General features: G+C 42.3%; 1 protein-coding gene across 1 annotated transcript in view; it reads right to left on the bottom strand.

Moving 5' to 3' along the window:
- Positions 1-26,527, bottom strand: part of LOC126177132 (eIF-2-alpha kinase GCN2) — a 317,728-nt gene that overhangs the window by 269,196 nt on the left and 22,005 nt on the right. The window contains exon 3 of the mRNA XM_049924405.1: positions 17,131-17,300. Coding sequence (XP_049780362.1) covers positions 17,131-17,300 — 170 coding nt within the window. The remainder of the gene's footprint in view (positions 1-17,130; positions 17,301-26,527) is intronic.

The following is a 26,527-nucleotide window of genomic DNA, read 5'->3' as shown; positions in this document are numbered from 1 at the left end:
TGTCTGCATGGCCTCACACCACTGATATACTGACAACAAACTCTGTATGGAAGTCAGCATGAATAAATGTTTATACTGAATAAGTTCTCCTGACTTTGTGCTCCCCGTAGTACTGCTAGCGTGCGACCCCTAGTTCCTGCACAAGCCATTCTGGTGGCAAAGTGACCTTCCTGGCTAATCATCGAGTCTGTATTGCCAATGCCACTACATCTAGTGTCAGAAGGAAAGCCAATAACTAAGAGTGACATCATAGGACAGTGACTGTCATCCTCATTTCACTGTGGTGAGTGGAAACAGACTATTTTTTACCTTTTTTTCTATGTGACTGTGTTTACAATGTTTAATCGCCAGGACTGGAGGGTTGGAGGGAAGATTCAGCAGTTGAAAGGTAACTCAGTCAATGATTTAAGTGACTTCACAGGGCATAATATAGAAACAGATGGCGGTTTATGCCAGTTAGGTGCAGGTAGTGTAACTTGTTGGGGGCACAGTGCTCCACGAGTACAGTAATCTGCAGTGATTTGTTTTATGTGTACAAGGCCAGGACATTACACCAAGGAATGTACAAAATGCCCATAGTTGGCACTCAGACATAAGGATGTTGTATAGTACGGAATGTGACTGTGATATTGGTATTTTCCTGTTGTATTTGTCCTTTTGTAGTAGACATATGTTTTGCAACTAGACAACCAGCAGCAGAATATCACCACTATGGAGGCGATTCAGGTCTTGCGGAATTAGATGACACAAATAAAATCACACACATTAAGAACATTTAGATACTTGTCCAGTATGTCACAATCCATCCTGGATGTTAGCACCACTACAATGGCTTCTCCGTTTATGGGCATGCCAGTGTTTGTAGACAACTTACTGACAGCCTCGAAGCTGCAATGTTGGTCAGAGAAGCAGTTGTTGCATATGGCCAAGTTATGTTTAATGGGAGATGCTAAAATGTACATGCTGGATCTTGAGGACTTGAGGAATGATCAGATGTTTGAAATTCTGTGGGCATGCTAGGAAGAAGAATAGCTGATATTACAACGAGCAACATGTGTTGAAAAAACACAGGGAGAGTACTGATAATTTCATGGAAAGGGCAAGAAATCGTAATGTCAATATGCAAGAGTTAACAGAACACAATGATACCAATCAAGTCCTGCTGCAAGAAGCAGTACAAAGAGCAGTGGACACATTTTTGTGGGGAGCATAGAAGGAAATAAGATGCAGTAAACCAAGTCTGGGTTAAAGAGAATATTTTTCTGCAGAAGTCAAGCCAGGCAGCATATTGCAAGAGTGTCATTCATCACAGTGTAGAAAATGTGGAGGGGTAAGGAATTGAGAATGAGATGGCAGACAGAATCTCAAAAAGAGCCATGACAGAGAGAGACAGAATGGGAATGGTAACCCACTGTTAAATGGCAACAAGGAGTCAGCACTGCTGAGCAGTGCTCTCAGTAAATTTTAGCATAGCTAAACCATGTGCTAAGGTGGAATTTTGTTTAATTGGTTTAGTGGATGGAGGAGAATATAAGTTTTTATTGGGTACATGCTCGACTTCATGGGGAAGAGGAGATTGGGCCCACAATGATATAGATTGTGTAACATTGAGCCACTAAAAGAAAATGAAGAGATACATAACGCACAGCAATAATGCATGCAGGAGTCTCATATGTGTACAGTACTTGGACAGTTGCCATGTATTACGCATCCAAATTGATAACTTTGGGGCCGAGGATGTGGACTTGTCTAAAGTGTTGACAGTTCCCCCCAAGTTTGGAAATTTTAAGAAGATAATATGGATAAGGTAAATTTGGGCCCTAACCTTAAGCAAGCCACCAATTTAGTGGCAAGGAACAGAAAAGTAGCAATGGAGCAGTTGGTGGTGGAGACTGAAGGTTTGGTTAACCCTCATGTGTCTTTGCCAGTGACCCCACAGAAAAAGCACAGTATCCCAACCGGGAATGAACTTGCCTCCATATATCGAGCTAATCAACAATAGTTATGAGATGGTATAACTGAGAATGTACCTGTCATTACAGGGGACTAGTTGTGAACATTCCAAAAAGTAGTACACATAGCACAAAAGCATATTGGTTTTGTTTTACAGACGCTTATTGAATCCCAAATATGATGGAAACATTGAATAATTTGGGGCAGTAAAGATATTTCTCCACACTGATCTGCAAAGTGGCTATCATCAGCCAGACAGACAGAAGACAGTTCGGCGGAGCAGTCCTTTTGGGCAAAAATGGGCAGGGAATTGCTATGTAGTATGGATCACTTTTTGCAGTACATGATGGTGGCTGTTCCAAACCAGCAAACAGACACAATGGCTCAAGACCATGGTGAATCATTGGTTGTTGAAGTTCGAGGTTTCAGAAATGTTCATTACAAGCCAGGGCACCAATTTCACAATAGCATTAATGAAGTAGTTTTGTCAGTTATTACATATTCATATATTAAGGACAAGCAATCACACTCACAAGCAAATGCAAGAAGGTAGCAAGTTCATCTGAAGAAGTTAAGTCATTACATCAACAGACATCATTATGATGGGATTCATTGTTACCCTCCCTTATGGCAGCACATAATCCTAAGGTTCACAAGAGTAGGGGTCTATTGTTGTATGAGATAGTAAAAGGCTGGTTTACATTAGGCCAGTAATTCAATCATGTAGTAAGTTCCAGAATGAGATTGTCACTCTGCAGTGTGCCCCGATATGAAATGGCTGATTAAAACTGTGCGCCACACTGAGATTCAAACTCTAAACCTTTGTCTTTTAAATTTGCACATTTGCCCACGAAAGTGGGTAATGTTAATCAGCTCCTACATCCCAAAGGGAATGATGAAAAAGTTCGTCCCAGAAAAGAGAGGAGGAAGCAGAATGGAGATGACACATAAAGTTGAGCAAACTGCCCCTGTATAGTCCACATGCCGGGTGGTTATAATTAAACTTTCCCTATTTAACACGTTATAACATGGAAACTAATTACCGTACAAGTACCAAGCTCAGCAGCATTAATGTCAAGAACATAGGGAAGAGAAATAATGCAGAAGAAATTCAACTGAAACACATTTAATGTGCTGCTACGGTACGTCATACCGTTACATACAGGTACCATTACTGCTACAAAAGGGGCTCACTATGGCGCCCACCAGTGTCCAAAAGCATCTCAAGGCACAGGACTGCATTCTGCACAGCAGAACGAAGTATGTGCATAGGTATGCTGGCTACCTCTCTTGATATGCTGTGCTTCAGATCAGTACATGTGTGAATGTTTCCCTGGTAAACCCTGTCCTTCAGGTAGTCCCACAACCAGAAATCACAGGGAGTGAGACCAGGTGATTGTGATGGCCAAGCATTTGGAAATGATTGGCTGATAATTCAATCGTTTCCAAATTTATTTCGGAGAAGCAGTGAACTGTACAAGCGATTTGAAATGGGGCCCCATTTTGCATGAAAACTGAGTTTGATGCGTCTCTCTCCTCTAGGGTGGGTATGACATGATGGCAGAGCATATCACAGTAACACTAGCCAGTCACACTGCATGTCTTTGGTCCTTGAGAGCCAACCTGTCAAAAAAGAATGGGCAAAGATGAACAAAGCCGTGAAGCCACACCATATGGTGACACATACACCATGCAATGGACCTTCATGCACAGTGACTGGAGGTGAGTATCCCAACACTCAGCAATTCTGAGTGTTCACCTTACCAGTCAGAAAAAAAATTAGCTCCATCTGTCCATAGGATGGTCCAGGGCCAGTCTTCGGCAACTTCAACCTTACGGGAAAGTGCAGAGTGAAGTCAACATGTCACTGTGTGTCCTGTGGTGCAAGCTGCTTTATGATATGGATCTTACATGGATACCATTTGAAAATGGTTCAAAGCACCTTCTGTACAGTTGACCATGGGATGTTCAACTGTCGTGACACGGCACGCGCACTGCCTGATGATCGGGAATTATGCACAGGACTGTCTGCCATAGCAAAAGTGATTTCATCGACCACCTGTGGTGCAACGAGTTGTCGGCCTTTTCCCAGACTGACGTCTAGTTCTCCAGTTGATTCGAACTACTTCATACTGCTCTGCACAGCAGTGGAGAAAGAGGACCCTTCAGTAATCCTTTCAGCTGGCAATATTCTCGAAGTGCAGCTGCAGCATTACTGTTATTTTGATAATAGAGCTTCACCGATAATGGTCTACTCCTTTGTCCAAGCTCATGTTGACACATCAACAAGTGCACTGCGACTGGTCAAGGCACCTGGTGGCCATAGTCGGAACCGGAAGGCGGTATAACATTACAGGTTGGGATTCATCTATGAGGTCTTGAATATCTTATTTGTATCTGTCAGCTGGTATGGAGAAATTGAGATTTCAGGCATTTCTTTATATAGTTTTGCGTGATTAAGTCCCTGCACTATGCAAAGCTGTCATTTAGTTACTTGCGATTTGCGATCTGTTATGTTATATTTTCAGATAATAAATCATATTTTTTCTGATTACCGTTAAAATATAACGATAATAAATGTTTGAGATCATTTGGAATAATAATTTAATAACTAAGTAAATGATGTGACATCATTCTTTTACTCTTATAAAAAAAGAAAAAAAAAAGAGTGTTAATTACGCATTTATGAACGGTCAGTGTCGGGATCAGTGATTACGATTCGAGAAATAATTGATTTGATGAAGTTCAATTGCACACAATCATGTGGGGCAAATTATGACCTTGTATTTGATTGTAGATGTATGCAGGTCAATTTTGTGACAGGCTAGCAAGCGGCGCGATTGTGTCACGGTATCAAGACTGCTTTCGCGTCGCCGATGATTTGCTTTAAACTTGCGAAAATACAATTTACGTGAATTCTTAATTATCGTGAAAGGGTAGAATATTTGATGGTTATCCCGCTGTTGATGAGCCACTATGGAGGACGTAATTTCAAAATCCAATATAAATCCTGTTGAGCGGCGTAGCCTAGCAACCCAAAAGCTCATATGTGGTTATCAGCAGAAACAGTGTACTATTTTTTGCACACATTTACACTCTACATTGAGGTGTGAATGATTTGTTGGTGCGAAATAAACATTTGAAAGCATTTGATTGAATAAAAGGAAAGATATAAAGATGTTTATTCATATATTTTGTTATTTCATGAACAATGATATTTTCTTATAGTGTTGTAGAGCCTTATGTATTATTAATATTGTGACAGACTGGTTGTAAGTGCTCTCGTTACAAGCCGAGTTTTGGGCCTGATTAAGAGTAGCTAGTTCTTAGAATCTCAAAGATTAAGTGAAGAACAAAATCATGCTTAAATAATGCTGCCTTGAAACCCACTATCTTTATACTATATTAAGCCAGCTATTCTGGAATCAGGTGGTACCATGGCTGTGTAGTTGTGTGTTGTCAACCACAAATAGCTAAACACAAAAATAAACACTCCTCACGCTCTGATATCGATGTGGGAAAGAAGAGACAACAACGATGACATACACGTATACATATACAAACAGTATACGTGGTGCCTTACAATACAACACAACGACATCACTGTACAGTGGCACTGTGACACATGGAAATCATGCACTCCATATCCTGGACATTAATGCTACCAAGCTTGGTACTCGTAAAGTAATTAATTTCCATGTTATAACATGTTAAATAAGGAAAGTTTCTGTCAAACAGTGAACTTCTATGCCCATGTGATTGCAGATTTCAGTATATCTGTTGGAGTCTCAGTATAATTATAACCACCCAGTATATGTTGCCTTATGCAATAAGACTTAAGAGTTAAGCCATTGCACAGAGGAAGTATTTTTTTTTTTAGGTGCATTATTTGTGTACAAATGATGTAGGGTTTTGTTTATATGTACATGTATTTTGCTTGAGAATGGACCAAGGTTTTGGAGTGTGGGGACAGGTAACAATGTTAATTTGGAGGTTACACTGTGTGGATGAATTTCAGTATTGTGATATGTTAACAGCTACTTTGGGGACATTATGTTTTTTTTTAATTTATTCTGGGGTCTTGTTAGTGTGTGTGTGTGTGTGTGTGTGTGTGTGTGTGTGTGGTGGGGGGGGGGGGGGGGTTATAATTTTGTAATGAGCTCTGGAAGGCACGAGATGTAAGTGAAGTATAGTTATGAGTATTTTCAGGATGTAAATTTATATGGAACATTGAAAGAGAAAGTAAATCACAGTTGGCAAATAGTGTAGCATTAGAGAAATTATGCTAGTTTTGATGTACAGTGAGTTTTGCACGTTCCTTTCATTATGGTTCAAATTATCATGGAGACATGCGAGATAGAGCTATTGAACTATTTATATGGGGGACAGATGAGGGAGAATGCTGACAGGACAACCATACAGCACAACCCTATTTTCAGAAAGCAGGACCTCCCTTGATGAACTCTGTATGGCCCACTTGTTATTATCACCACTTGTTACACAAAGGTATGCTCACGGGAAAGAGAACACTTAGAATTATGGAGCACCTGAATATTACTGAATCAAACTCACTATGTCTTGGGACTGACTTTTTGGCTTGTAGCAATGATAACAGGGACCACAACTCAAATTCTGACACATCACCATCTGAATTTGCCCAATATTCCTCCAGACCTACCTGACTAACACCCTAGCCATCACCATGCTCAATTTTCTCAACAAGCATATAACCAAACAGAATGGGCTCAATGGTATGGAACACATGTTCACAAACATCGAACAATACCAAACCAAGTATCAAAAAATGATCATGATACAGTCAAACCTCAATATAATTATTACCAATACAATGATAAACCCGGGTGCAGCGATAATTTTATATAGCCCCAGCTGATTTCCTATATGTACTATGTTAATTACCAGTCATTACAATGATGAAGTAAATTTAGCAACATCCTGTTACAACGAAGACAAAATTTTGAGGAATTTCCTATTTCCTATTTCTAAGAAGCTCACTGTAGTGGTAGGTATTGTTTATTTAGCTACTAGACTTTCTGTGCTTTATTTCCAGAGGCTTTGCTACATACTACAGTACTGGATTCATTCTAGCGGTAAAGAGAAAAGCGTACAGCCTTGGACGAGCTGTGCTGAGCAGCAAATGTCAAAGAGCTCATTTGTTTGAACGAGTGTTCAGTTAGTCCAAAGTTGAGCTTCAGTAGCAGACAGAAGTGTTTTGTTGGGCTCATACGCAGCTTATCTCCATGATTTTTGCAATCTGTGAATGTTTTTTGTTGATGTAAACACTTTGGACTTCACTAAGGTTTGGACAATGGCTGGAACTCGGAAACAAATAAGGATGGAGACAAAAATGGAGGTTTTCAAAGACGTTGATAATGGAATGAAACAAGTAGACGTGTCGAGGAAGTATGGACTTGCACAACCAACGTTAGCTGCATTCCTTAAAAAGTGAAAAGAAACTGAAGAAAGTTTCATAGGTGACAAATTTAACCTTTCATGAAAAAGAATGAAGACGGCTGCTGCTGACGATGTGGACAGTGCTACACTGTGGTGGTTTAACAAGATGCGTGCACAGAATGTAACAGTTGATATGTCAAAAAGTCTCAAATTTTGCTAAGTTGCTTGGTGATTCTAATTTTAAGGCAAGTAACAGATGACAGCAAATATAAGTAGAATAAAAATCAGCACCTTTAGGTGATGAATTTTGGAGGAAAAACACAATGTATAAACTGTTAGAAAAATACAGTCCTGAAAACTTGTACAATGCAGAGGAGATGGTATTTCTTATCAACTGATGCCAGATAGAGGAGAAAAGTCTAAAGGAGGGATGCAATCTAAAGTACAACTAACTGTTCTCTGCAGCAATGCATCAGGGACACACAAATTTGACACCACTGGTGATGGGACGATCAGCTAACCCATGGTGCTTCAAAAATGTAAGAAGCTTACCAGGTAAGAGGGTGCGTACATTTAATTTTACCTTCTTTTAATTTATAAGTTAATTCAGTAAAGCATAGCTTCAGCTGTAATGTTTTACTACAGTTATATAGTAAATGTAATTTACACTCCTGGAAATGGAAAAAAGAACACATTGACACCGGTGTGTCAGACCCAACATACTTGCTCCGGACACTGCGAGAGGGCTGTACAAGCAATGATCACACGCACGGCACAGCGGACACACCAGGAACCGCGGTGTTGGCCGCCGAATGGCGCTAGCTGCGCAGCATTTGTGCACCGCCGCCGTCAGTGTCAGCCAGTTTGCCGTGGCATACGGAGCTCCATCGCAGTCTTCAACAGTGGTAGCATGCCGCGACAGCGTGGACGTGAACCGTATGTGCAGTTGACGGACTTTGAGCGAGGGCGTATAGTGGGCATGCAGGAGGCCGGGTGGACGTACCGCCGAATTGCTCAACACGTGGGGCGTGAGGTCTCCACAGTACATCGATGTTGTCGCCAGTGGTCGGCGGAAGGTGCACGTGCCCGTCGACCTGGGACCGGACCGCAGCGACGCATGGATGCACGCCAAGACCGTAGGATCCTACGCAGTGCCGTAGGGGACCACACCGCCACTTCCCAGCAAATTAGGGACACTGTTGCTCCTGGGGTATCGGCGAGGACCATTCGCAACCGTCTCCATGAAGCTGGGCTACGGTCCCGCACACCGTTAGGCCGTCTTCCGCTCACGCCCCAACATCGTGCAGCCCGCCTCCAGTGGTGTCGCGACAGGCGTGAATGGAGAGACGAATGGAGACGTGTCGTCTTCAGCGATGAGAGTCGCTTCTGCCTTGGTGCCAATGATGGTCGTATGCGTGTTTGGCGCCGTGCAGGTGAGCGCCACAATCAGGACTGCATACGACCGAGGCACACAGGGCCAACACCCGGCATCATGGTGTGGGGAGCGATCTCCTACACTGGCCGTACACCACTGGTGATCGTCGAGGGGACACTGAATAGTGCATGGTACATCCAAACCGTCATCGAACCCATCGTTCTACCGTTCCTAGACCGGCAAGGGAACTTGCTGTTCCAACAGGACAATGCACATCCGCATGTATCCCGTGCCACCCAACGTGCTCTAGAATGTGTAAGTCAACTACCCTGGCCAGCAAGATCTCCGGATCTGTCCCCCATTGAGCATGTTTGGGACTGGATGAAGCGTCGTCTCACGCGGTCTGCACGTCCAGCACGAACGCTGGTCCAACTGAGGCGCCAGGTGGAAATGGCATGGCAAGCCGTTCCACAGGACTACATCCAGCATCTCTACGATCGTCTCCATGGGAGAATAGCAGCCTGCATTGCTGCGAAAGGTGGATATACACTGTACTAGTGCCGACATTGTGCATGCTCTGTTGCCTGTGTCTATGTGCCTGTGGTTCTGTCAGTGTGATCATGTGATGTATCTGACCCCAGGAATGTGTCAATAAAGTTTCCCCTTCCTGGGACAATGAATTCATGGTGTTCTTATTTCAATTTCCAGGAGTGTATTTTATTGCAGTCAATTACAAGGCAAATCGAAAAGCATGGATGATGTCTACTCCTTTTGGTTAGTGGTTGCTTTCACTTGATTCGCTTGGTAAAGAGATGTCAATGAAGAATAAGAAAATTGCATTGCTGATGGATAATTTTAGTGTGCATAACAACATGCCAGCGTTTAAGAAAGTTGAACTGAGCTACTTCCCACCAAACTGTACTTCAATTCTTCAGCCACTAGATATGAGGATAATTAAGAACTTTAAGACAAAATACCATTCATGTTTAGTTCAACGCATGATCGCGAACACTGCCAGAAAAGTGAGCAATCCCTACAGTTTCAATGGGAAGCAGGCTTATGACATGATTGCTAGCTCTTGGAACAGTGTACAGCCGAATGTGATTGTGAACTGCTGGAAAAATGCAAGAATTTCCAAAAGTGAAGATATTGGTGAGAATGTCGTAGTGGATGAAATAACACAGAATGATATTGAAAGTGATCTGGAGATTTATTCAGCAGTTACTGGTAAAACAATAGATGCTTCAGTAGTTGAATACTTGTTAGTGGATGATGAGGCGTTGGGTGTTTGAAGCATATACCAACAAAGCTGTCATCGAGGAGTTAAAGGGTAATTCGCTTGTTGATAATTCTGACCATGACAGTGATGTGATAAATGTGAACCCCCTCCTCTGATGGAGCTAACAGGTCAGTTGGAAACCATTCACCAAGTAGCATCTTCAATCCCCAGTGTTAGTGGAGGTAAAGACAGTACTCACAGGAGAATCTTTAAGAAAAAAGAAACAAAGGAAAAAAGTGAATTTTTCTGTACATAAAAGTAAGATATTGTACTGATAAAGTATTGCAGGGTGTATATATGGACAAGGGGAAAAAATTCCCGGATTTTTGCCGGATATCCCGGTTACAAAATATACTTTTTCCTGGGCGAAAATACACTTTTTCCATGCTAAGTGACAGTAGGTTTTCCATCAATTTTTTCCTTGGAACTGTAAAACTTATCAAACCTTCGAACGGGTAACGTTTTATACACTGGTGTAGAACTTCCCAGCACTTTAGGGGAAAAACAGGGAGAAAAGGTTTGGAAAGACTTTTGATGAAAAAGAGAGAGAGAGAGAGAGAGAAGTTTTGGAAAGATCTCTGATGCACAACAACATATACGCTGCATATCCTTGTATTACAAAAGTATAAATTCGAATTCCACTATCTCGGGCCACGTGATCTCGCCAGCTGATGACAGCAGATATTGAAAGCATAGCATATGTGTTATAGTCAGCTAATTGCAAGATCAATGTTAAGTAGCGCGAACAGAACACACAAAGAGAAAGTGTTCATGGTTTACATTAATATACATAGTGTAGCTAAAAGAGAAGCTAAGCTTTCAAGTGTAATATTGATTTTTTTTTTTTTTTTTTTAATGACATAAATGTCTGGTCTTCTGGGCTCAAAATTCTTCTAAGTGGCTGGTCCTCAAAGTTTTAAGTTTTAAACGAGAGTCAAACGCTTTGTGATTCAAGAAACACATCCCACATTCTCACACGTAACATAATTCATCTTGCATAAAAGGAAATTTACTTTAAAAAGTAATGCTTTTCAAACCACCATTGGCAGTACTTTCTCAAGTACTGTTAGAAATACGCTCGTTTTATCAGTTGCCAGAAAGCACCAGAAAACAGGCATTATTGCGCATGAACAGCTGCGGTGATGTAGGAAGCCCACACTTTCACATGTATAATGCATTAAGAGATCTTATACTAAGCTATAAAAGAAACAGGACATCAGAGGATACTCCAAGGGCATCAGAATTTCATAAACCATAATAAAATGCATAATTGAAGTGCTCATTGGCTTGTCCAGATTCACAATGAAGTAGGCCCCACCTGATATTAAGCTTTTCAGTGTGGTTTTTGGAATGTAAATTTTCTTCGTGTACGAGTACTGTACTATCTCATGTTCGGTTCTTTATTATGGCATAATGCCATAAATGGCAGAATATGAAAACATGCACCTGAAATTCAGCAAACAATTGGAACTAACCAATACTGTGAAATGAAACACTTCGTTTCAAATAAATTGATTGCCTCAGCGGAAAAGATTGCTAAAGCCAAAGTTCTTCAGCAAACTAACAAAAATAACTTCATTGTTTTGTAAGGTGATTAATGCTAGACTGCCAAAAACATGGAAATAAAATAAAATCAGAAAACTGAAACTAATAATATATTTCGTAATTATGTGAATGTATTTTAATTCATTTAATAGCTTCCAGCCACAGAAATCCGTCTGTTTTCATTTGACATGGGAGCTGTAAACGAAGAGGAAACAGTGAAATCACTTAACATAACCAAGGGTCGCACGGAGACTACTCCCTCCCCCCACCACAACTCTGCGCATGCATGAATCTGGCAGCTAGGGCACATCAGAAAATTTTTTCTCATTAGCATCTGGCTGCTTGCGACTACTGCCAATACAGCTAACAGCCACACTTCGATTAGCCAGAAGCGGGACAAGGTACTGCTCATACGCGAGTCAACTGTGCATGTGTATGAGCCCGCTGGCAACTGCTCAAATGAACCTAATGTAAACAGTTGTGACGTCACGCTCATAGAAAGCAGTTAATTGTTACAAAGCATTGCATAGTCTTCGCCCTAAGGGCGTTGACATATTTTTGCTGTTTGCAGACACTTGTGCGCACACACGCTGTTTTGTTCTCTAAATGGTGCATTTCCTTTGTAACAAAAGTTTTATTTTTGTTTTTTCTCTCATTTATGTTTTATTGCTGCAGTATTATTCTCCAGTAACAGGATACAGTAACATTCTTTGCTAGACTATCAGTTCTTACCAGTCAAAATTACACAAAACTAATTGAAAACTGAAACAATGAAAAATTCCTGAAATTTCAAAAAATTCACGAGTTTTTCCCACTTTTTTATCAGATGAAAACATTTCCGGGTTTTTCCCACATTTCCCGGTTGTCCTGGGTCGTATACACCCTATATTAATAAATGAAGCGAACAAGGTCTGTGTCATCATTTGTCTTTTAATGTAATTTTTCATCAGAAAATTAAAACAGTAATGTACTTCTCAGCCACGAAAACATGGGTCCTTGCTCTGAGTCACGATGATAAAACTTCATTATAACAACAACCCTGGTGCAACAATTTAATTTTCATGGTCCCATGAAATTCGTTATGTCGAGGTTTGACTGTAGTAGGAATTTCATCACTGAGTACCATTTTAACCTTGCTTATACAGCCTATGTCCATCAATGGCAAAGGGCCCTAAACACACACAAACACACAAACAAACAAACACACACACACACACACACACACACACACACACACACACACAAAGAAACAAACAAACAAACATATTAAGTTCCAGTCCATTACTTACCAATCCAGTGGGTTGACCATTAGTTTTGAACAATTGTAGGTGTACTAGCCACCTTGCACTGTGGGACACAACGAACAGAAAAGGAGGACCATCAGTGTAGAAAATGTAAATAAGAATGCAAGAAAGAAGCATTGCAGGAGCAAGGGAGAATACAAACAAAATAGTGGTATGTTATTTTAAGTGAGTCACGGGTTTAGCAGCAGTTTGCAATTCAAAGGATCAAATTCCCCAACAGGGGGAGGACTGCTGCGACAACAGCCATGGACCAAACTTCACAACCTGTCAAGGGGCATGCATGCAAGCCACTTATATATCCTGCCAATGGGTGCGAGTTTGAGGGTATAGAATTTTTTTCCATTACGAGTCAGAGGTGTGACATTTTTTGTACTCCTGCCATGAGTAAACTTAGTTCTTTGTCAATGTCACATCAGAAAGTATGCTTCAAATAATGTATGAACAATGTGTCAGTACAAATATTTGTGTTGTATTATCATCTGCTTGAGATACTCTTTGCGCAGCATGCAGTAGTTGAAATTCACCATTAGATGTCTTTATGTCACAGTAAGCACAGAGCTTCCAACTCTTCATGGACTTGTAAGGGGCCCCTAGAATAAGTGATGTTGAGACTTGCCAATGAAGAATATCCAACAACAGAATTATGAAAAGTTTTGTAAAATATCAGAAGATCGTTTCTAGAGAGTATTCAGAATGCTTCCACACTGAAAGCAAGTTCTTGCAATAATGCTCATATTTGTATAATACAGCTGAAAGTCATTTCAAAACTTTAAAACAACAGGGTGTATACGTGGACAAGAAAAAAATTCTTGGATTTCTCAGTTAAAAATCCACTTTTTCCCACGTTAAAATACACTTCTTCCACAGTGAAAAATACACTTTTTTCATTTTAATTGACAGTATGCTTTCCCTTGGAGCTGTTAAAATATCAATACTTTGAATGGTACAGGTTTTATACACCAGTGTGGAACTTCAGAGAACGGAAAAACTCAGGGAACAGGGAGGGGGAGGGTGGGAAAAACAAGAACCTGATTTGGAAAGATCTGTGATGCACAGCAATATTTACGCTGCATATTTTCATATTATGATAGGCTGCACATCTTTGTATTCGTATTACGAAAGTATGGACAACAGCACATTAGTTTCCGAAGCATTCAAATCGAGATTGAAATGTGCTTTTGTAAGCCCGTCCATAGCTTATGTCGCGTGATCTCACCAGCCAATGACAGCAGATATTCAGAGCATAGCACATGTGACACATAGTCAGCCAACAGAAACATCACTGTTTATTAGTGTGAACACACAAATAGGAAAAGTTACGCTTTAGGATATAATATTCGTCTTGAAGATTAATGAGCTACAAGAAAAGCTAAGCTTTCACATAAAAAGTGGTCTTTTTTGCGTGTGTTACACTTAAAGGTACACCACACCAATGTGTCCATAAAATTTTAAACAATGACATTATGTTGGTCTTCTGGGCTTTAAATTCTTCTAAGTAGTTAGTCCTCAATGAGTTAAGTTTTAAATGAGAGTCAAATGCTCTGCGATTTAAGAAATTCAGTATCAGAATTTTGTACACCACACTAAAATGCATAATTCGGCTTAAAGTGCACATTCATATGTCCAGATTCACAATGAAGCAGGTCCCACCTGATATTAAGATTTCAGTGCGGTTTTCTGGAAGCAAATTTTCTTGGAGTACCAGTACTGTATCATCTCATGTTTGGTTCCTTATTATGGCATAATGGCATATGTGCCAGAAGATGGAAAGGTGCACTTGAAATTCAGTGAACAGTTGAAACTAGCCAACAGTGCGGAATGAAACACTTTGTTTCTAATAAATTGACTGCCTTTGGGGAAAAGATTAAAGCCCCATTTATTTAGCAAACTGAGAAAAATAACTTCATTTTTCTGCAAGGCGATTGACTGCCAAAAATGTGGAAATAAAATTAAAAAACTGAAACTAATAATACATGTTAGCCTTCCGTAATTATGTGAATGTATTTTAATTAACTTAATTGCTCCAAACCACACAGAAATCTGTTTTGTTTTCATTTGATATGAGAAGTGAAAACGAAGAGGAGACAGTAAAATCACTAAACGTAAACACGGCTTACATGGATATTAACCCCCTTCTACTACAGACCAGACTGCTATATGCATGCAGCAATCTGGCAGCTTGGGTGCGCCAGGAAAATTTTTCAGGCTGGCATCTGGCTGCTTGTTGCTACTGCTGATACAGCTAACAGCCACACTTTGCCAGAAACAGGAGAAGATACTGCCTGTACACAACACAACTACGCACAGGCATGAGCCCACAAGCAACTGCTCAAACGAACTTTATGTACACAGGTGTGACGTCACACTGTCTTGTTAGCAGCAGTTTGTTGTTACGAAATATTTCACAGTTTTCATCCTAAAGTGTCTGATACATTTTGATGTTTATCAGTTCTTACCAGTCAAAATTACAAAAATTTAACTGAAGCCTAAAACAATGAAAATTTTCCAGAATTCTAAAAAATTCCTGAGTTTTTTCCCAGTTTTCTCCCAGATGAAAAAATTCCTGGGATTTTCCCGCAGCACTCTGAAGAATAGTCAATGAATAATAAAATGAAAGCAAACTACATCACAACTATTGTTTTATGATTTTGCTACTGAGAAGCCTCTCACTGACACAGCACAACACAATAACGCAGTCTGCTGTATGAGTGGGCTGGGTTTCCACATTTGGCACAATGTACTTCTTCAGCCAGATACACAAGCTGAGGTAGGTTCCTGTCAAAACACACCTGGCCAGAGGAACCATAAATAGTTGCCACTCAGCCCTGAGCAACACCTGTGCTGCAACTGGTTCTGGGGCTTCCGATAACAGCACCAATCAGTTAGCTGCTGGTCTACAAGCCACCACTAAACTTGACGGTTTTGGGCCTCGAGCTGGTGTCATCAAGAGAATACCACCTATGGGTTGACTTCATGTGGCACTCCAGGCAACTCCGAAGGGTTCTCCAGTCAGCACATGGCATCCGCATGCCTGACCTGTTCATGGCTCCTAATATGTAAGCTTGCCAGCTCACAGGTACACCTTTGATGTGTCAGCACAAACACCCCAGCAGCTGCAACCCTTCCACTGAAGCAGCACACTGCTGCCTAACATCCTAACATACAGAAGCACTGCTGCAGAGCCAAGCATGCTGCTGGGAGTTATGCCACAATACTAGCTCACTGCCTAGATGAACACACATGCTACCAAGACACCGGCAACTTCTTGAATGAAAGTCATGTCGAATAAAGAAGGTTTATACTGAATGAGCTCTCCTAACTTCGAACTCGCACACATTTATTACATAAACTTGTACACATATGATTTGATTGTGTAAGTATTCTGAACACTCTCTAAAAACAATATTATAAAAAAGATGTTCATAATTCCATTGTTGCACATTCTTCATTGGTAATTTTCTATGTTGCTTGTTCCGAGGTGGCCCTTACACAGTCCTTAAAGAGTTTAAGGCTCTATGCCATACTTGCTGTGCCAAGCCCCATCTGCCACACATCGCCCAAAAAGTACCTCAAACAAATTATGATACAACACGAACAAATATTTGTATTATCACACAAAGCAGAATGCAACCCACAAGCTTCCAAAAATACCCTGCAGCAGAAACCTGGCTACAAATGGTGTGTGAATCGTCAATACCAGTGCAGATGCTAGATGAAGAATGTGTTTTACCACATAAATATTTATTCTTAAAATATCAAGAGCTCATTTCCAACACACATCACCTAGAAAACTGTAACTCCCTCCATTACACATCTTGTGTAATCTTCATGATGATAGAAATTTGAAGTTTTATGGAGGCATAGCTACAATGGGTCTCCCTCATAGTCCTCTTAGTTATGGCATTTGGAGGTGAACAATCATAACACTATGTAGCTTCCATCATACACTGCATGAAGATTTGTAGACTACAGATGCAGAAATGGCAGGATGGTAAACCAGTTCTGTCCCACCCTTTGCTTGTATCATGTTTCATATATTCAGATGGTAAACCCGTTTTGTCCCACCCTTTGCTTGCATCACATTTCATATATTAAGGACACTATTGCCCTTTGTGCAAGTGACAGTACCATTGCAGCTGCAAAATGGTGAAAACTGAAACACTGAAGAGCTGCTTATACACACACAATACACAAAAAAATCACCTAGAACACAAAAATCATTCCTTCAACAGTGAAATCGATGGCAAAATCATACTCACTCTTCGGGATAATTTTCCGAACAAATGACATGGAGATCAACTTGAGCATGAACTTCATGGCGACCAGAACTTCCTTGCTGAGGAGTCAGTGTTATTATTATGTCCAATGGGCGCCAAATATTCCAGGCATCATTATGACGTAAATCTTTAAGCTCCTCTACAAATATAGCCTGTAAAAATGACATACTATTCATATATAAACATACAGACAGCCCCCTATATTAAACAATAATCAAATTCCTAAATCACATCTTTCAAAACACCATTCTTTTGGTCAATTAAAATTGCTTCATGGCAATGGGGCACATGCAAAGTGATAGTTTTAATGAGTCTGCTTCTGTGCTAGTGATCTCAAATGCAGATTCTGCCTCAATCTATCCATTTCACTGCCATTAAAATTTAAAAGTAGACTACTTGTCACTGATCTTTCTCACTCACCTCTACATTAAGTATGCTCCATAGGTGTGTCGTCAACCCCCCCTCCCCCCCAATCTGTCGCAGAAGTGCATGCACGTTGAGTCTGACACAAGAAGAGTAATGAAATGTTATGAGCGAAGTAGTGTTAGCACAAGTTTGTGTGATTCTGTTAAGCAATGTAATAGAACAAAAATATGTTATACTGAAGTAATGCAATTGTACCTGGCATGTCTTTAGTCTCTGGTTGTGGGTGACATCAATGGTTGTTTCTCTTACGATGAAAATACCTATCAAGGAGACGTAGTGTTAATGTACTTCACTCACATTTGGATGAAGTAGGGTTCAGACCCCTGTCCAGATCACCAATCTTGGACTTCTGTGGTTTCATTAAGTCATTAAAGTAAACACTGACGCAGTTTCACTAAAAGTGCCACGGTTGATTTCCTGCCCAACACTTGTCCAATTCAAACCAAGTCTATACACATTTGTAGACAGGATGAGGCAGCTAAGACAACTCAACCAAAATCATCCAGAGCAAGTATATACATTGGGGTGTAGTTTTTGCTAATTTACTAATGGCAATGTAGCGAATTTTCTGATGTGTGCAAATAATTTTTAGTATTTACAGCTGCCAAATTATGACACGAATGTTGCCTTCCTTTAATGGATCTAATACTTTTTCTGTGGCACTATGAAGTGTCTACAGAGAGGACTTCAACAACATAATACAGGTGGGAGTGGATCAAATAGTAATGATGACACAAACCACTGTCCTATTGTTGGGAGATAAGGTCCCACAAACTTCTGTCCTACTGTATCAAATGTAAGCAAACACATAGCTCAAGTAGGTTCACATGTTTACCTCTAGTCTATCAGTCTGTGCTCTGTTGTAGCTATCTGACCACTTACTCGTGAAGCTATTCAGACTTTCAAAATGTATACTACAGTCAAAAAAGTGCAGCTTTTGTTAGAGCAGTGGTTGTATGCTACAATCTAACTTGATGGTGCCAACCCCATCACAATCTACCTTCGAAAACATTACAAAAATATTTTGAAAAATAGGTAGTGGGAGAAAGAAAATATGCCAATGAAAATGAATGACATCTGATAAGAAAAATGTAATTCAAGGTTTAGCAGTGGCAACATATAAACCACATCTCACTATGAGGTTGCTTGAATCTGCAAGTTGTGTCAACCAAATGAGTGTTCTGTGAACACTACATTCCAACACATTTCATTCTTCACACATTTCACTTTATCAACAGTTTCTTGGGAATCACTTTCAAAATCAGTTACAGTTCTTCTAATTGCATCTATGAGAACTCCAAGTGCTGTAGGATTCATATGAAAGACTATGGATTATGTGTTGTTGACAAACCATGGGTAAATCAATCTTTGCTATATGTGTTACTGATCAGTTCCAAATCCACACTTGCTGATAAAAGCAAATAAAAATTTACTTTGGTCTGTCAATGTGTAGTGTAGGGTTTTCAAGAATTGCAACCTTAATCCCAGCTTTACTGATAGGATTCTAAAAATAGCACCCAGTATCTACAGTTCCTAACATATATGCTGCAGCAGTTTTCAGTAGACAAGTCTGGCCTGTAGTGATACATAGCAGTTCACAGGAGTGAGACATGTCCCTACATCATCTTACCAATGAATGGCACTCTCAACAAAAGAAAATTACGCAGTAAGAAAATAAAAACATAAAATAATATGCCTACTATAAACAGTCACAAACTGCATGTTGCTCTTATTTCATTGTCCACATACAGAGCCATACTGAAGGACTACACATGACTTCAGCATAAGATGGTAATTGCAGTGATTTAATAAGATGAAATACCCGTCTGGACACAGCAATAAGTATTCTGTAGATCACCATCCTGTCCCACAAAAATATAAAAATACATGCAAGTTGTAAAGAAAGCTAGAGAAACTTCTGTGAAGCAGTATGATGATGTAAACTGAAAGTTGGTTGGTTTAAAGGGGGGGGGGGGGGGGGGGGAGGGACCAAACTGCAAGGTAATTTCACAAGAGAAATAAGAAAAGAAAGGAGACGTACAGCACAATGACAGGAGAAAGGAAGAACAGAAGAACAGAAGAACGACAGAAGGATAATGAACACTACTATGGGCAAAACAGGGACAGAAAAACACAGAGATAAGCACAAAACAGGTAGAAGGCGTAAAACAAGAGAGCAGATAGCCGTGGCTGGCTGACCACGAGAATAAAAAGGAAAAGCCAGGCATTCTGTGACACATTAAAACACCCACCCTAAAGGTATTAGAGTGGAGAACACACAGGGACAAAGGACATGCACTGAAACTTATACAGAATGATAAAACCCATCGTCATGTATAAACATCTACATCTACATCCATACTCCGCAAGCCTCCTGACGGTGTGTGGCGGAGGGTGCCTTCAATACCTCTATCGGTTCTCCCTTCTATTCAGTCTCGTATTGTTCGTGGAAAGAAGGATTGTCGGTATGCCTCTGTGTGGGCTCTAATCTCTCTGATTTTATCCTCATGGTCTCTTCGCGAGATATACGTAGGAGGGAGCAATATACTGCTTGACTCTTCGGTGAAGGTATGTTCTCGAAACTTCAATAAAAGCCCGTACCGAGCTACTGAGCGTCTCTCCTGCAGAGTCTTCCACTGGAGTTTATCTATCATCTCCGTAACGCTTTCGCGATTACTAAATGATCCTGTAACGAAGCGCGCTGCTCTCCGTTGGATCTTCTCTATCTCTTCTATCAACCCTATCTGGTACGGATCCCACACTGCTGAGCAGTATTCAAGCAGTGGGCGAACAAGCGTACTGTAACCTACTTCCTTTGTTTTCGGATTGCATTTCCTTAGGATTCTTCCAATGAATCTCAGTCTGGCATCTGCTTTACTGACGATCAACATTATATGATCATTCCATTTTAAATCACTCCTAATGCGTACTCCCAGATAATTTATGGTATTAACTGCTTCCAGTTGCTGACCTGCTATTTTGTAGCTAAATGATAAAGGATCTATCTTTCTGTATATTCGCAGCACATTACACTTGTCTACATTGAGATTCAATTGCCATTCCCTGCACCATGCGTCAATTCGCTGCAGATCCTCCTGCATTTCAGTACAATTTTCCATTGTTACAACCTCTCGGTACACCACAGCATCATCTGCAAAAAGCCTCAGTGAACTTCCGATGTCATCCACAAGGTCATTTATGTATATTGTGAATGGCAGCGGTCCTATGACACTCCCCTGCGGCACACCTGAAATCACTCTTACTTCGGAAGACTTCTCTCCATTGAGAATAACATGCTGCGTCCTGTTATCTAGGAACTCCTCAATCCAATCACACAATTGGTCTGATAGTCCATATGCTCTTACTTTGTTCATTAAACGACTGTGGGGAACTGTATCGAACGCCTTGCGGAAGTCAAGAAACACAGCATCTACCTGTGAACCCGTGTCTATGGCCCTCTGAGTCTCGTGGACAAATAGCGCGAGCTGGGTTTCACATGACCGTCTTTTTCGAAACCCATGCTGATTCCTACAGAGTAGATTTCTAGTCTCCAGAAAAGTCATTATACTCGAACACAATACGTGTTCCAAAATTCTGCAACTGATCGACGTTAGAGATATAGGTCTATAGTTCTGCACATCTGTTCGACGTCCCTTCTTGAAAACGGGGATGACCTGTGCCCTTTTCCAATCCTTTGGAACGCTACGCTCTTCTAGAGACCTATGGTACACCGCTGCAAGAAGGGGGGCAAGTTCCTTCGCGTACTCTGTGTAAAATTGAACTGGTATCCCATCAGGTCCAGAGGCCTTTCCTCTTTTGAGCGATTTTAATTGTTTCTCTATCCCTCTGTCGTCTATTTCGATATCTACCATTCTGTCATCTGTGCGACAATCTAGAGAAGGAACTACAGTGCAATCTTCCTCTGTGAAACAACTTTGGAAAAAGACATTTAGTATTTCGGCCTTTATTCTGTCATCCTCTGTTTCAGTACCATTTTGGTCACAGAGTGTCTGGACATTTTGTTTTGATCCACCTACCGCTTTGACATAAGACCAAAATTTCTTAGGATTTTCTGCCAAGTCAGTACATAGAACTTTACTTTCGAATTCATTGAACGCCTCTCGCATAGCCCTCCTCATACTACATTTCGCTTCGCGTAATTTTTGTTTGTCTGCAAGGCTTTGGCTATGTTTATGTTTGCTGTGAAGTTCCCTTAGCTTCCGCAGCAGTTTTCTAACTCGGTTGTTGTACCACTGTGGCTCTTTTCCATCTCTTACGATCTTGCTTGGCACATACTCATCTAACGCATAATGTACGACGGTTTTGAACTTTGTCCACTGATCCTCAACACTATCTGTACTTGAGACAAAACTTTTGTGTTGAGCCAACAGGTACTCTGAAATCTGCTTTTTGTCACTTTTTCTAAACAGAAAAATCTTCCTACCCTTTTTAATATTCCTATTTACGGCTGAAATCATCGATGCCGTAACCGCTTTATGATCGCTGATTCCCTGTTCTGCGTTAACTTTTTCAAATAGTTCGGGTCTGTTTGTCACCAGAAGGTCTAATATGTTATACCCACGAGTCGGTTCTCTGTTTAACTGCTCGAGGTAGTTTTCAGATAAAGCACTTTAAAAAATTTCACAGGATTCTTTGTCCCTGCCACCCATTATGAACGTTTGAGTCTCCCAGTCTATATCTGGCAAATTAAAATCTCAACCCAGAACTATAACATGGTGGGGAAATCTACTCGAAATATTTTCCAAATTATCCTTCAGGTGCTCAGCCACAACAGCTGTTGAGCCAGGGGGCCTATAGAGACATCCAATTACCATGTCTGAGCCTGCTTTAACCGTGACCTTCACCCAAATCATTTCACATTTCGGATCTCCGTCAATTTCCTTCGATACTATTGCACTTCTTATCGCTATAAACACGCCTCCCCCTTCACTGTTCAGCCTGTCTCTACGGTATACATTCCAATCTGAGTTTAGGATTTCATTACTGTTTACGTCTGGTTTCAGCCAACTTTCTGTCCCTAGTACTATATGGGCATTGTGACCGTTTATTAATGAGAGCAGTTCTGGGACCTTTCTATAGATGCTCCTGCAGTTTACTATTAGCACATTAATATTGTTATTCCCTGTTGCATTTTGCCTACTCCTACCTTGCCGCGTCTCAGGAGGCATCTTGTCGGGCCTAGGGAGGGGATTCTCTAACCTAAAAAACCCCCATGTGCACTCCACACGTACTCCGCTACCCTTGTAGCCGCTTCCGGCGTGTAGTGCACGCCTGACCTATTCAGGGGGACCCTACATTTCTCCACCCGATAGCGGAGGTCGAGAAATTTGCACCCCAGATCTCCACAGAATCGTCTGAGCCTCTGGTTTAAGCCTTCCACTCGGCTCCAAACCAGAGGACCGCGATCGGTTCTGGGAACGATACTACAAATTGTTAGCTCTGATTCCACCCCGCGAGCGAGGCTTTCCGCCTTCACCAAATCCGCCAACCGCCTGTACGAACTGAAGATGACCTCTGAACCCAGACAGCAGGAGTCATTGGTGCCGACATGAGCAACAGTTTGCAGTCGGGTGCACCCAGTGCTCTCTATCGCCGCCGGTAGGGCCTCCTCCACATCTCGGATGAGGCCCCCCGGCAAGCAGACAGAGTGAACACTGGCCTTCTTCCCTGACCTTCCCGCTATTTCCCTAAGGGGCTCCATCACCCGCCTAACGTTGGAGCTCCCAATAACTAATAAACCCCTCCCCCCGTGTGCCTGCTCGGACCTTGCTGAAGGAGCAGCCACATGTCCACTCACAGGCAGAGCGGGCGATGCCACACGGCCAGCCTCCACATTGACCCTCCGCCTCGTGCTGAATTAGCTGATGAGGTGTTGACAGCTAAAATTAATGACAACGAGTCCGGTAATAGTAATAGAGTCCATTGCAGGGCAGCCAAAGGAGGACAGCTCACCAAGGTATGGGCCACTGTCAGCTGGGCACTTCACCGACACTGAGGTGGGTCATCACAGTGCAGGAGGTAGCCATGTGTCACCCAAGCGTGGCCAATGCGGAGCTGGCAGAGAACCACAGAGTCCCTGCGAGAGGCCTGCATGGAGGACTGCCACACATTGTAGTCTCCTTAATGGCATGCAGTTTGTTGTGCATGCTGAGATTATGCCATTTCGTCTCCCAAAACCGCAAAACCTTGTAGCGTAGAACTGAATGCAAATCAGTTGCAGAAAAGCTGATCTCCATAAGCAGTTTCCGCGTAGCCTGTTGGCAAGTTCATTGCCTGGGATTCCGACGTGACCTGGGGTCCAGACAAACACCACTGAACGACTGGACTGTTCCAGGGCATAGATGGACTCCTGGATGGTTGCTACCAAAGGATGATGAGGGCAGCACTGGTTGAAAGCTTGTAGACTGCTCAAGGAGTCAGTACACAGATGAAATGACTCCCCAGGGCATGAACGGGTGTGCTCAAGAGCACGAGATATAGCCACCTGCTCGGCAGTGAAAACACTGTAGCCATCGGGCAAGGAATGCTGTTCAATATGTCCTCCATGGATGTATGCGAAGCCGACATGAGCATCAGCCATTGAGCAGTCGCTGTAAAACACTTCGTGGCCTCGGTAGAAGTCAAGAATCGAGAGGAAATGGCAGCAGAGAGCCGCAGAGTTAACTGAGTCCTTAGGGCCATGTGAAAGGTCCAGGTAAGCTACGGCCTAGGTGTACACCATGGAGGTGTACGTGAATGGACCTCAAGTATATTGGTAAAAGCAAGGACTCTAGTTCGGAAAGAAGGGATCGAACACGAACTGCAACTGGAAGCCTCAACCTAGGCCGCCAATGAGGGAGATGAACCACCATAGGTGGGAAAAGGAGATGGTGATTTGGACGTGCGGGAGAACTATGAACGTGTGCAATGTAACTCGCCAGCAGTTGTGCACGCCTAACCTGCAATGGAGGAACTCCAGCCTCCATGAGGATGCCGGCCACCGGATTTGTTCTAAAAAGCTTCTGTCACTAGGTGAACGCCACAGTGGTGTACTGGCTCGAGTAAATGCAACACTTAGGGTGCCGCTGAACCATAAACCAGACTCCCACAGCCAAGGCGGGATTAAACAAGGGCTCTGTTGAGCTGCAGCAGCGTAGAGCGATCTGCACCGCAGTTGGTGTTGCTCAGGCAGCGGAGGGCATTGAGGTGCTGCCAGCACTTCCACTTAAGCTGCGAAGGTGAGGAAGCCAGGTCAATTGGGCATCAAAAACCAGTCCTAAGAATTGATAGGTCTCCACTACAGTGAGTGGATCGTCAATAAGGTAAAGTTCTGGTTTTGGATGAATGGTACGACGCCGACAGAAGTGAAAAACACATGCCGAAAACTGGAAACTGTGGGCTAGAGCCCATGCTGTGCCTTGTGGATGGCTCCCTGTAAGCACAGCTCAGCAACACCAGTACTGGTGGAGCAGTACGAAATGCAGAACTTGTCTGCATACAGAGAAGGTGAGGCGGATGGCCCTACAGCTGCTGCTAGACCATTAATGGCCACTAAAAACAGAGAGACACAGAGCCCTGTGGGACCCCATTCTCCTGGATATGGGGAGAACTATGGGAGGCACCAACTTGGACACGGTAAGTAAGAAGCGACAGGAAATTTTTGGATAAAAATTGGCAGCAGGCCTCGGAGACCCCACTCATATTATGTGGCAAGGATATGATGTCACCAGCTGGTGTCATACACTTTTCGTAAAAAAACCACTGCAACTAGGTGTTGGTGTCTGGAAAAGGCTGGGGGGTAATTCTCCGACACAGAGGCTCAAGCATAGTGCTCAGCAAAGTGCTCGGCAATCGCATTTGCATCGGTAGATAACACGCCATTTATGTAACATGGGGAACGCCTGTTGGGGTCTGTTACCCAAAAAACATGTTTGATCTTTGCCCAGACTTGGGAAGGTGACGTATGGTACCCAATGGTTGAGACATATCTCTCCCAACATTCCTGCTTCTGTCGTTTGGTAAGTTGGTGAACACTGGCACGGAGCCTTTAAAGGCTATGAGGTGCTCAGGGAAGCGTGCCGCTTATGCCATTTTAGAGCTCGCCAACACTCTGTAATTGCTTCAGCAATTTTCGGTGACCACCAAGGGACTGCCTTTCGCCAGGGGCACCGTAAATAGCAAGGGATTGTGTTTTCTGCCACAGAAACAGTTGCTGTAGTCACCTGCTCAACCATCACATCGATGTTACCAAGTGGGGAGATTCAACGGTGACAGCAGAGTTGAAAGTTTCACAGTCTGCCTTGTGTAAAGCCCACCCGGACAGGCGTCCATGGGCCTGATGCTGGGGCAGTGACAGGAACATGGGGAAGTGGTCACTACCACACAGGTCATCATGTGTTCTCCAGTGGATAAACGGGAGAAGTCCTGGGCTGCAAATTGATAAATCAATGGCTGAGTAATGACCATGAGCCACACTGAAATGTGTGGCGGTCCCAGTATTTAAGAGGGAGAGGTCGAACTGAGACAGTAAAGTTTCAACATCTCTGCCTTGGCCAGTAAGCACAGTGCTACCCCACAAGGGGTTAGGGGCGTTAAAATCTCCCAAAAGTAGGAAAGGTTTAAGGAGTTGATCAATCAGTGCAGCTAATACATTCAGGGGTACTGCACCATCTGGAGGAATATATACACTGCAGACAGTTATTTCCTGCGTCATACTATTCTGACAGCCACAGCTTCAAGAGGGGTTTGAAGGGACACAGTTTCACTACAGACTGAGTTGAGGACATAAAACGCAAACTCACCTGACACTTGATTATAGTCACCGTGCTTCCTGTAGTATCCCTTAGACGGTGAAGGGCAAGGGTCCCCATTGCCGGGAACCAGGTTTCCCGGACGGCAATGCAAAAAGCAGGTGTAGAGCTTAACAGTTGCCATAGATGAGCCAGGCGGTGGA

The sequence above is a fragment of the Schistocerca cancellata genome, chromosome 1 (assembly GCF_023864275.1).
Source record: "Schistocerca cancellata isolate TAMUIC-IGC-003103 chromosome 1, iqSchCanc2.1, whole genome shotgun sequence".
Classification (NCBI taxonomy): domain Eukaryota; kingdom Metazoa; phylum Arthropoda; class Insecta; order Orthoptera; family Acrididae; genus Schistocerca; species Schistocerca cancellata.
This window is presented reverse-complemented; position numbering and strand designations above follow the sequence as displayed.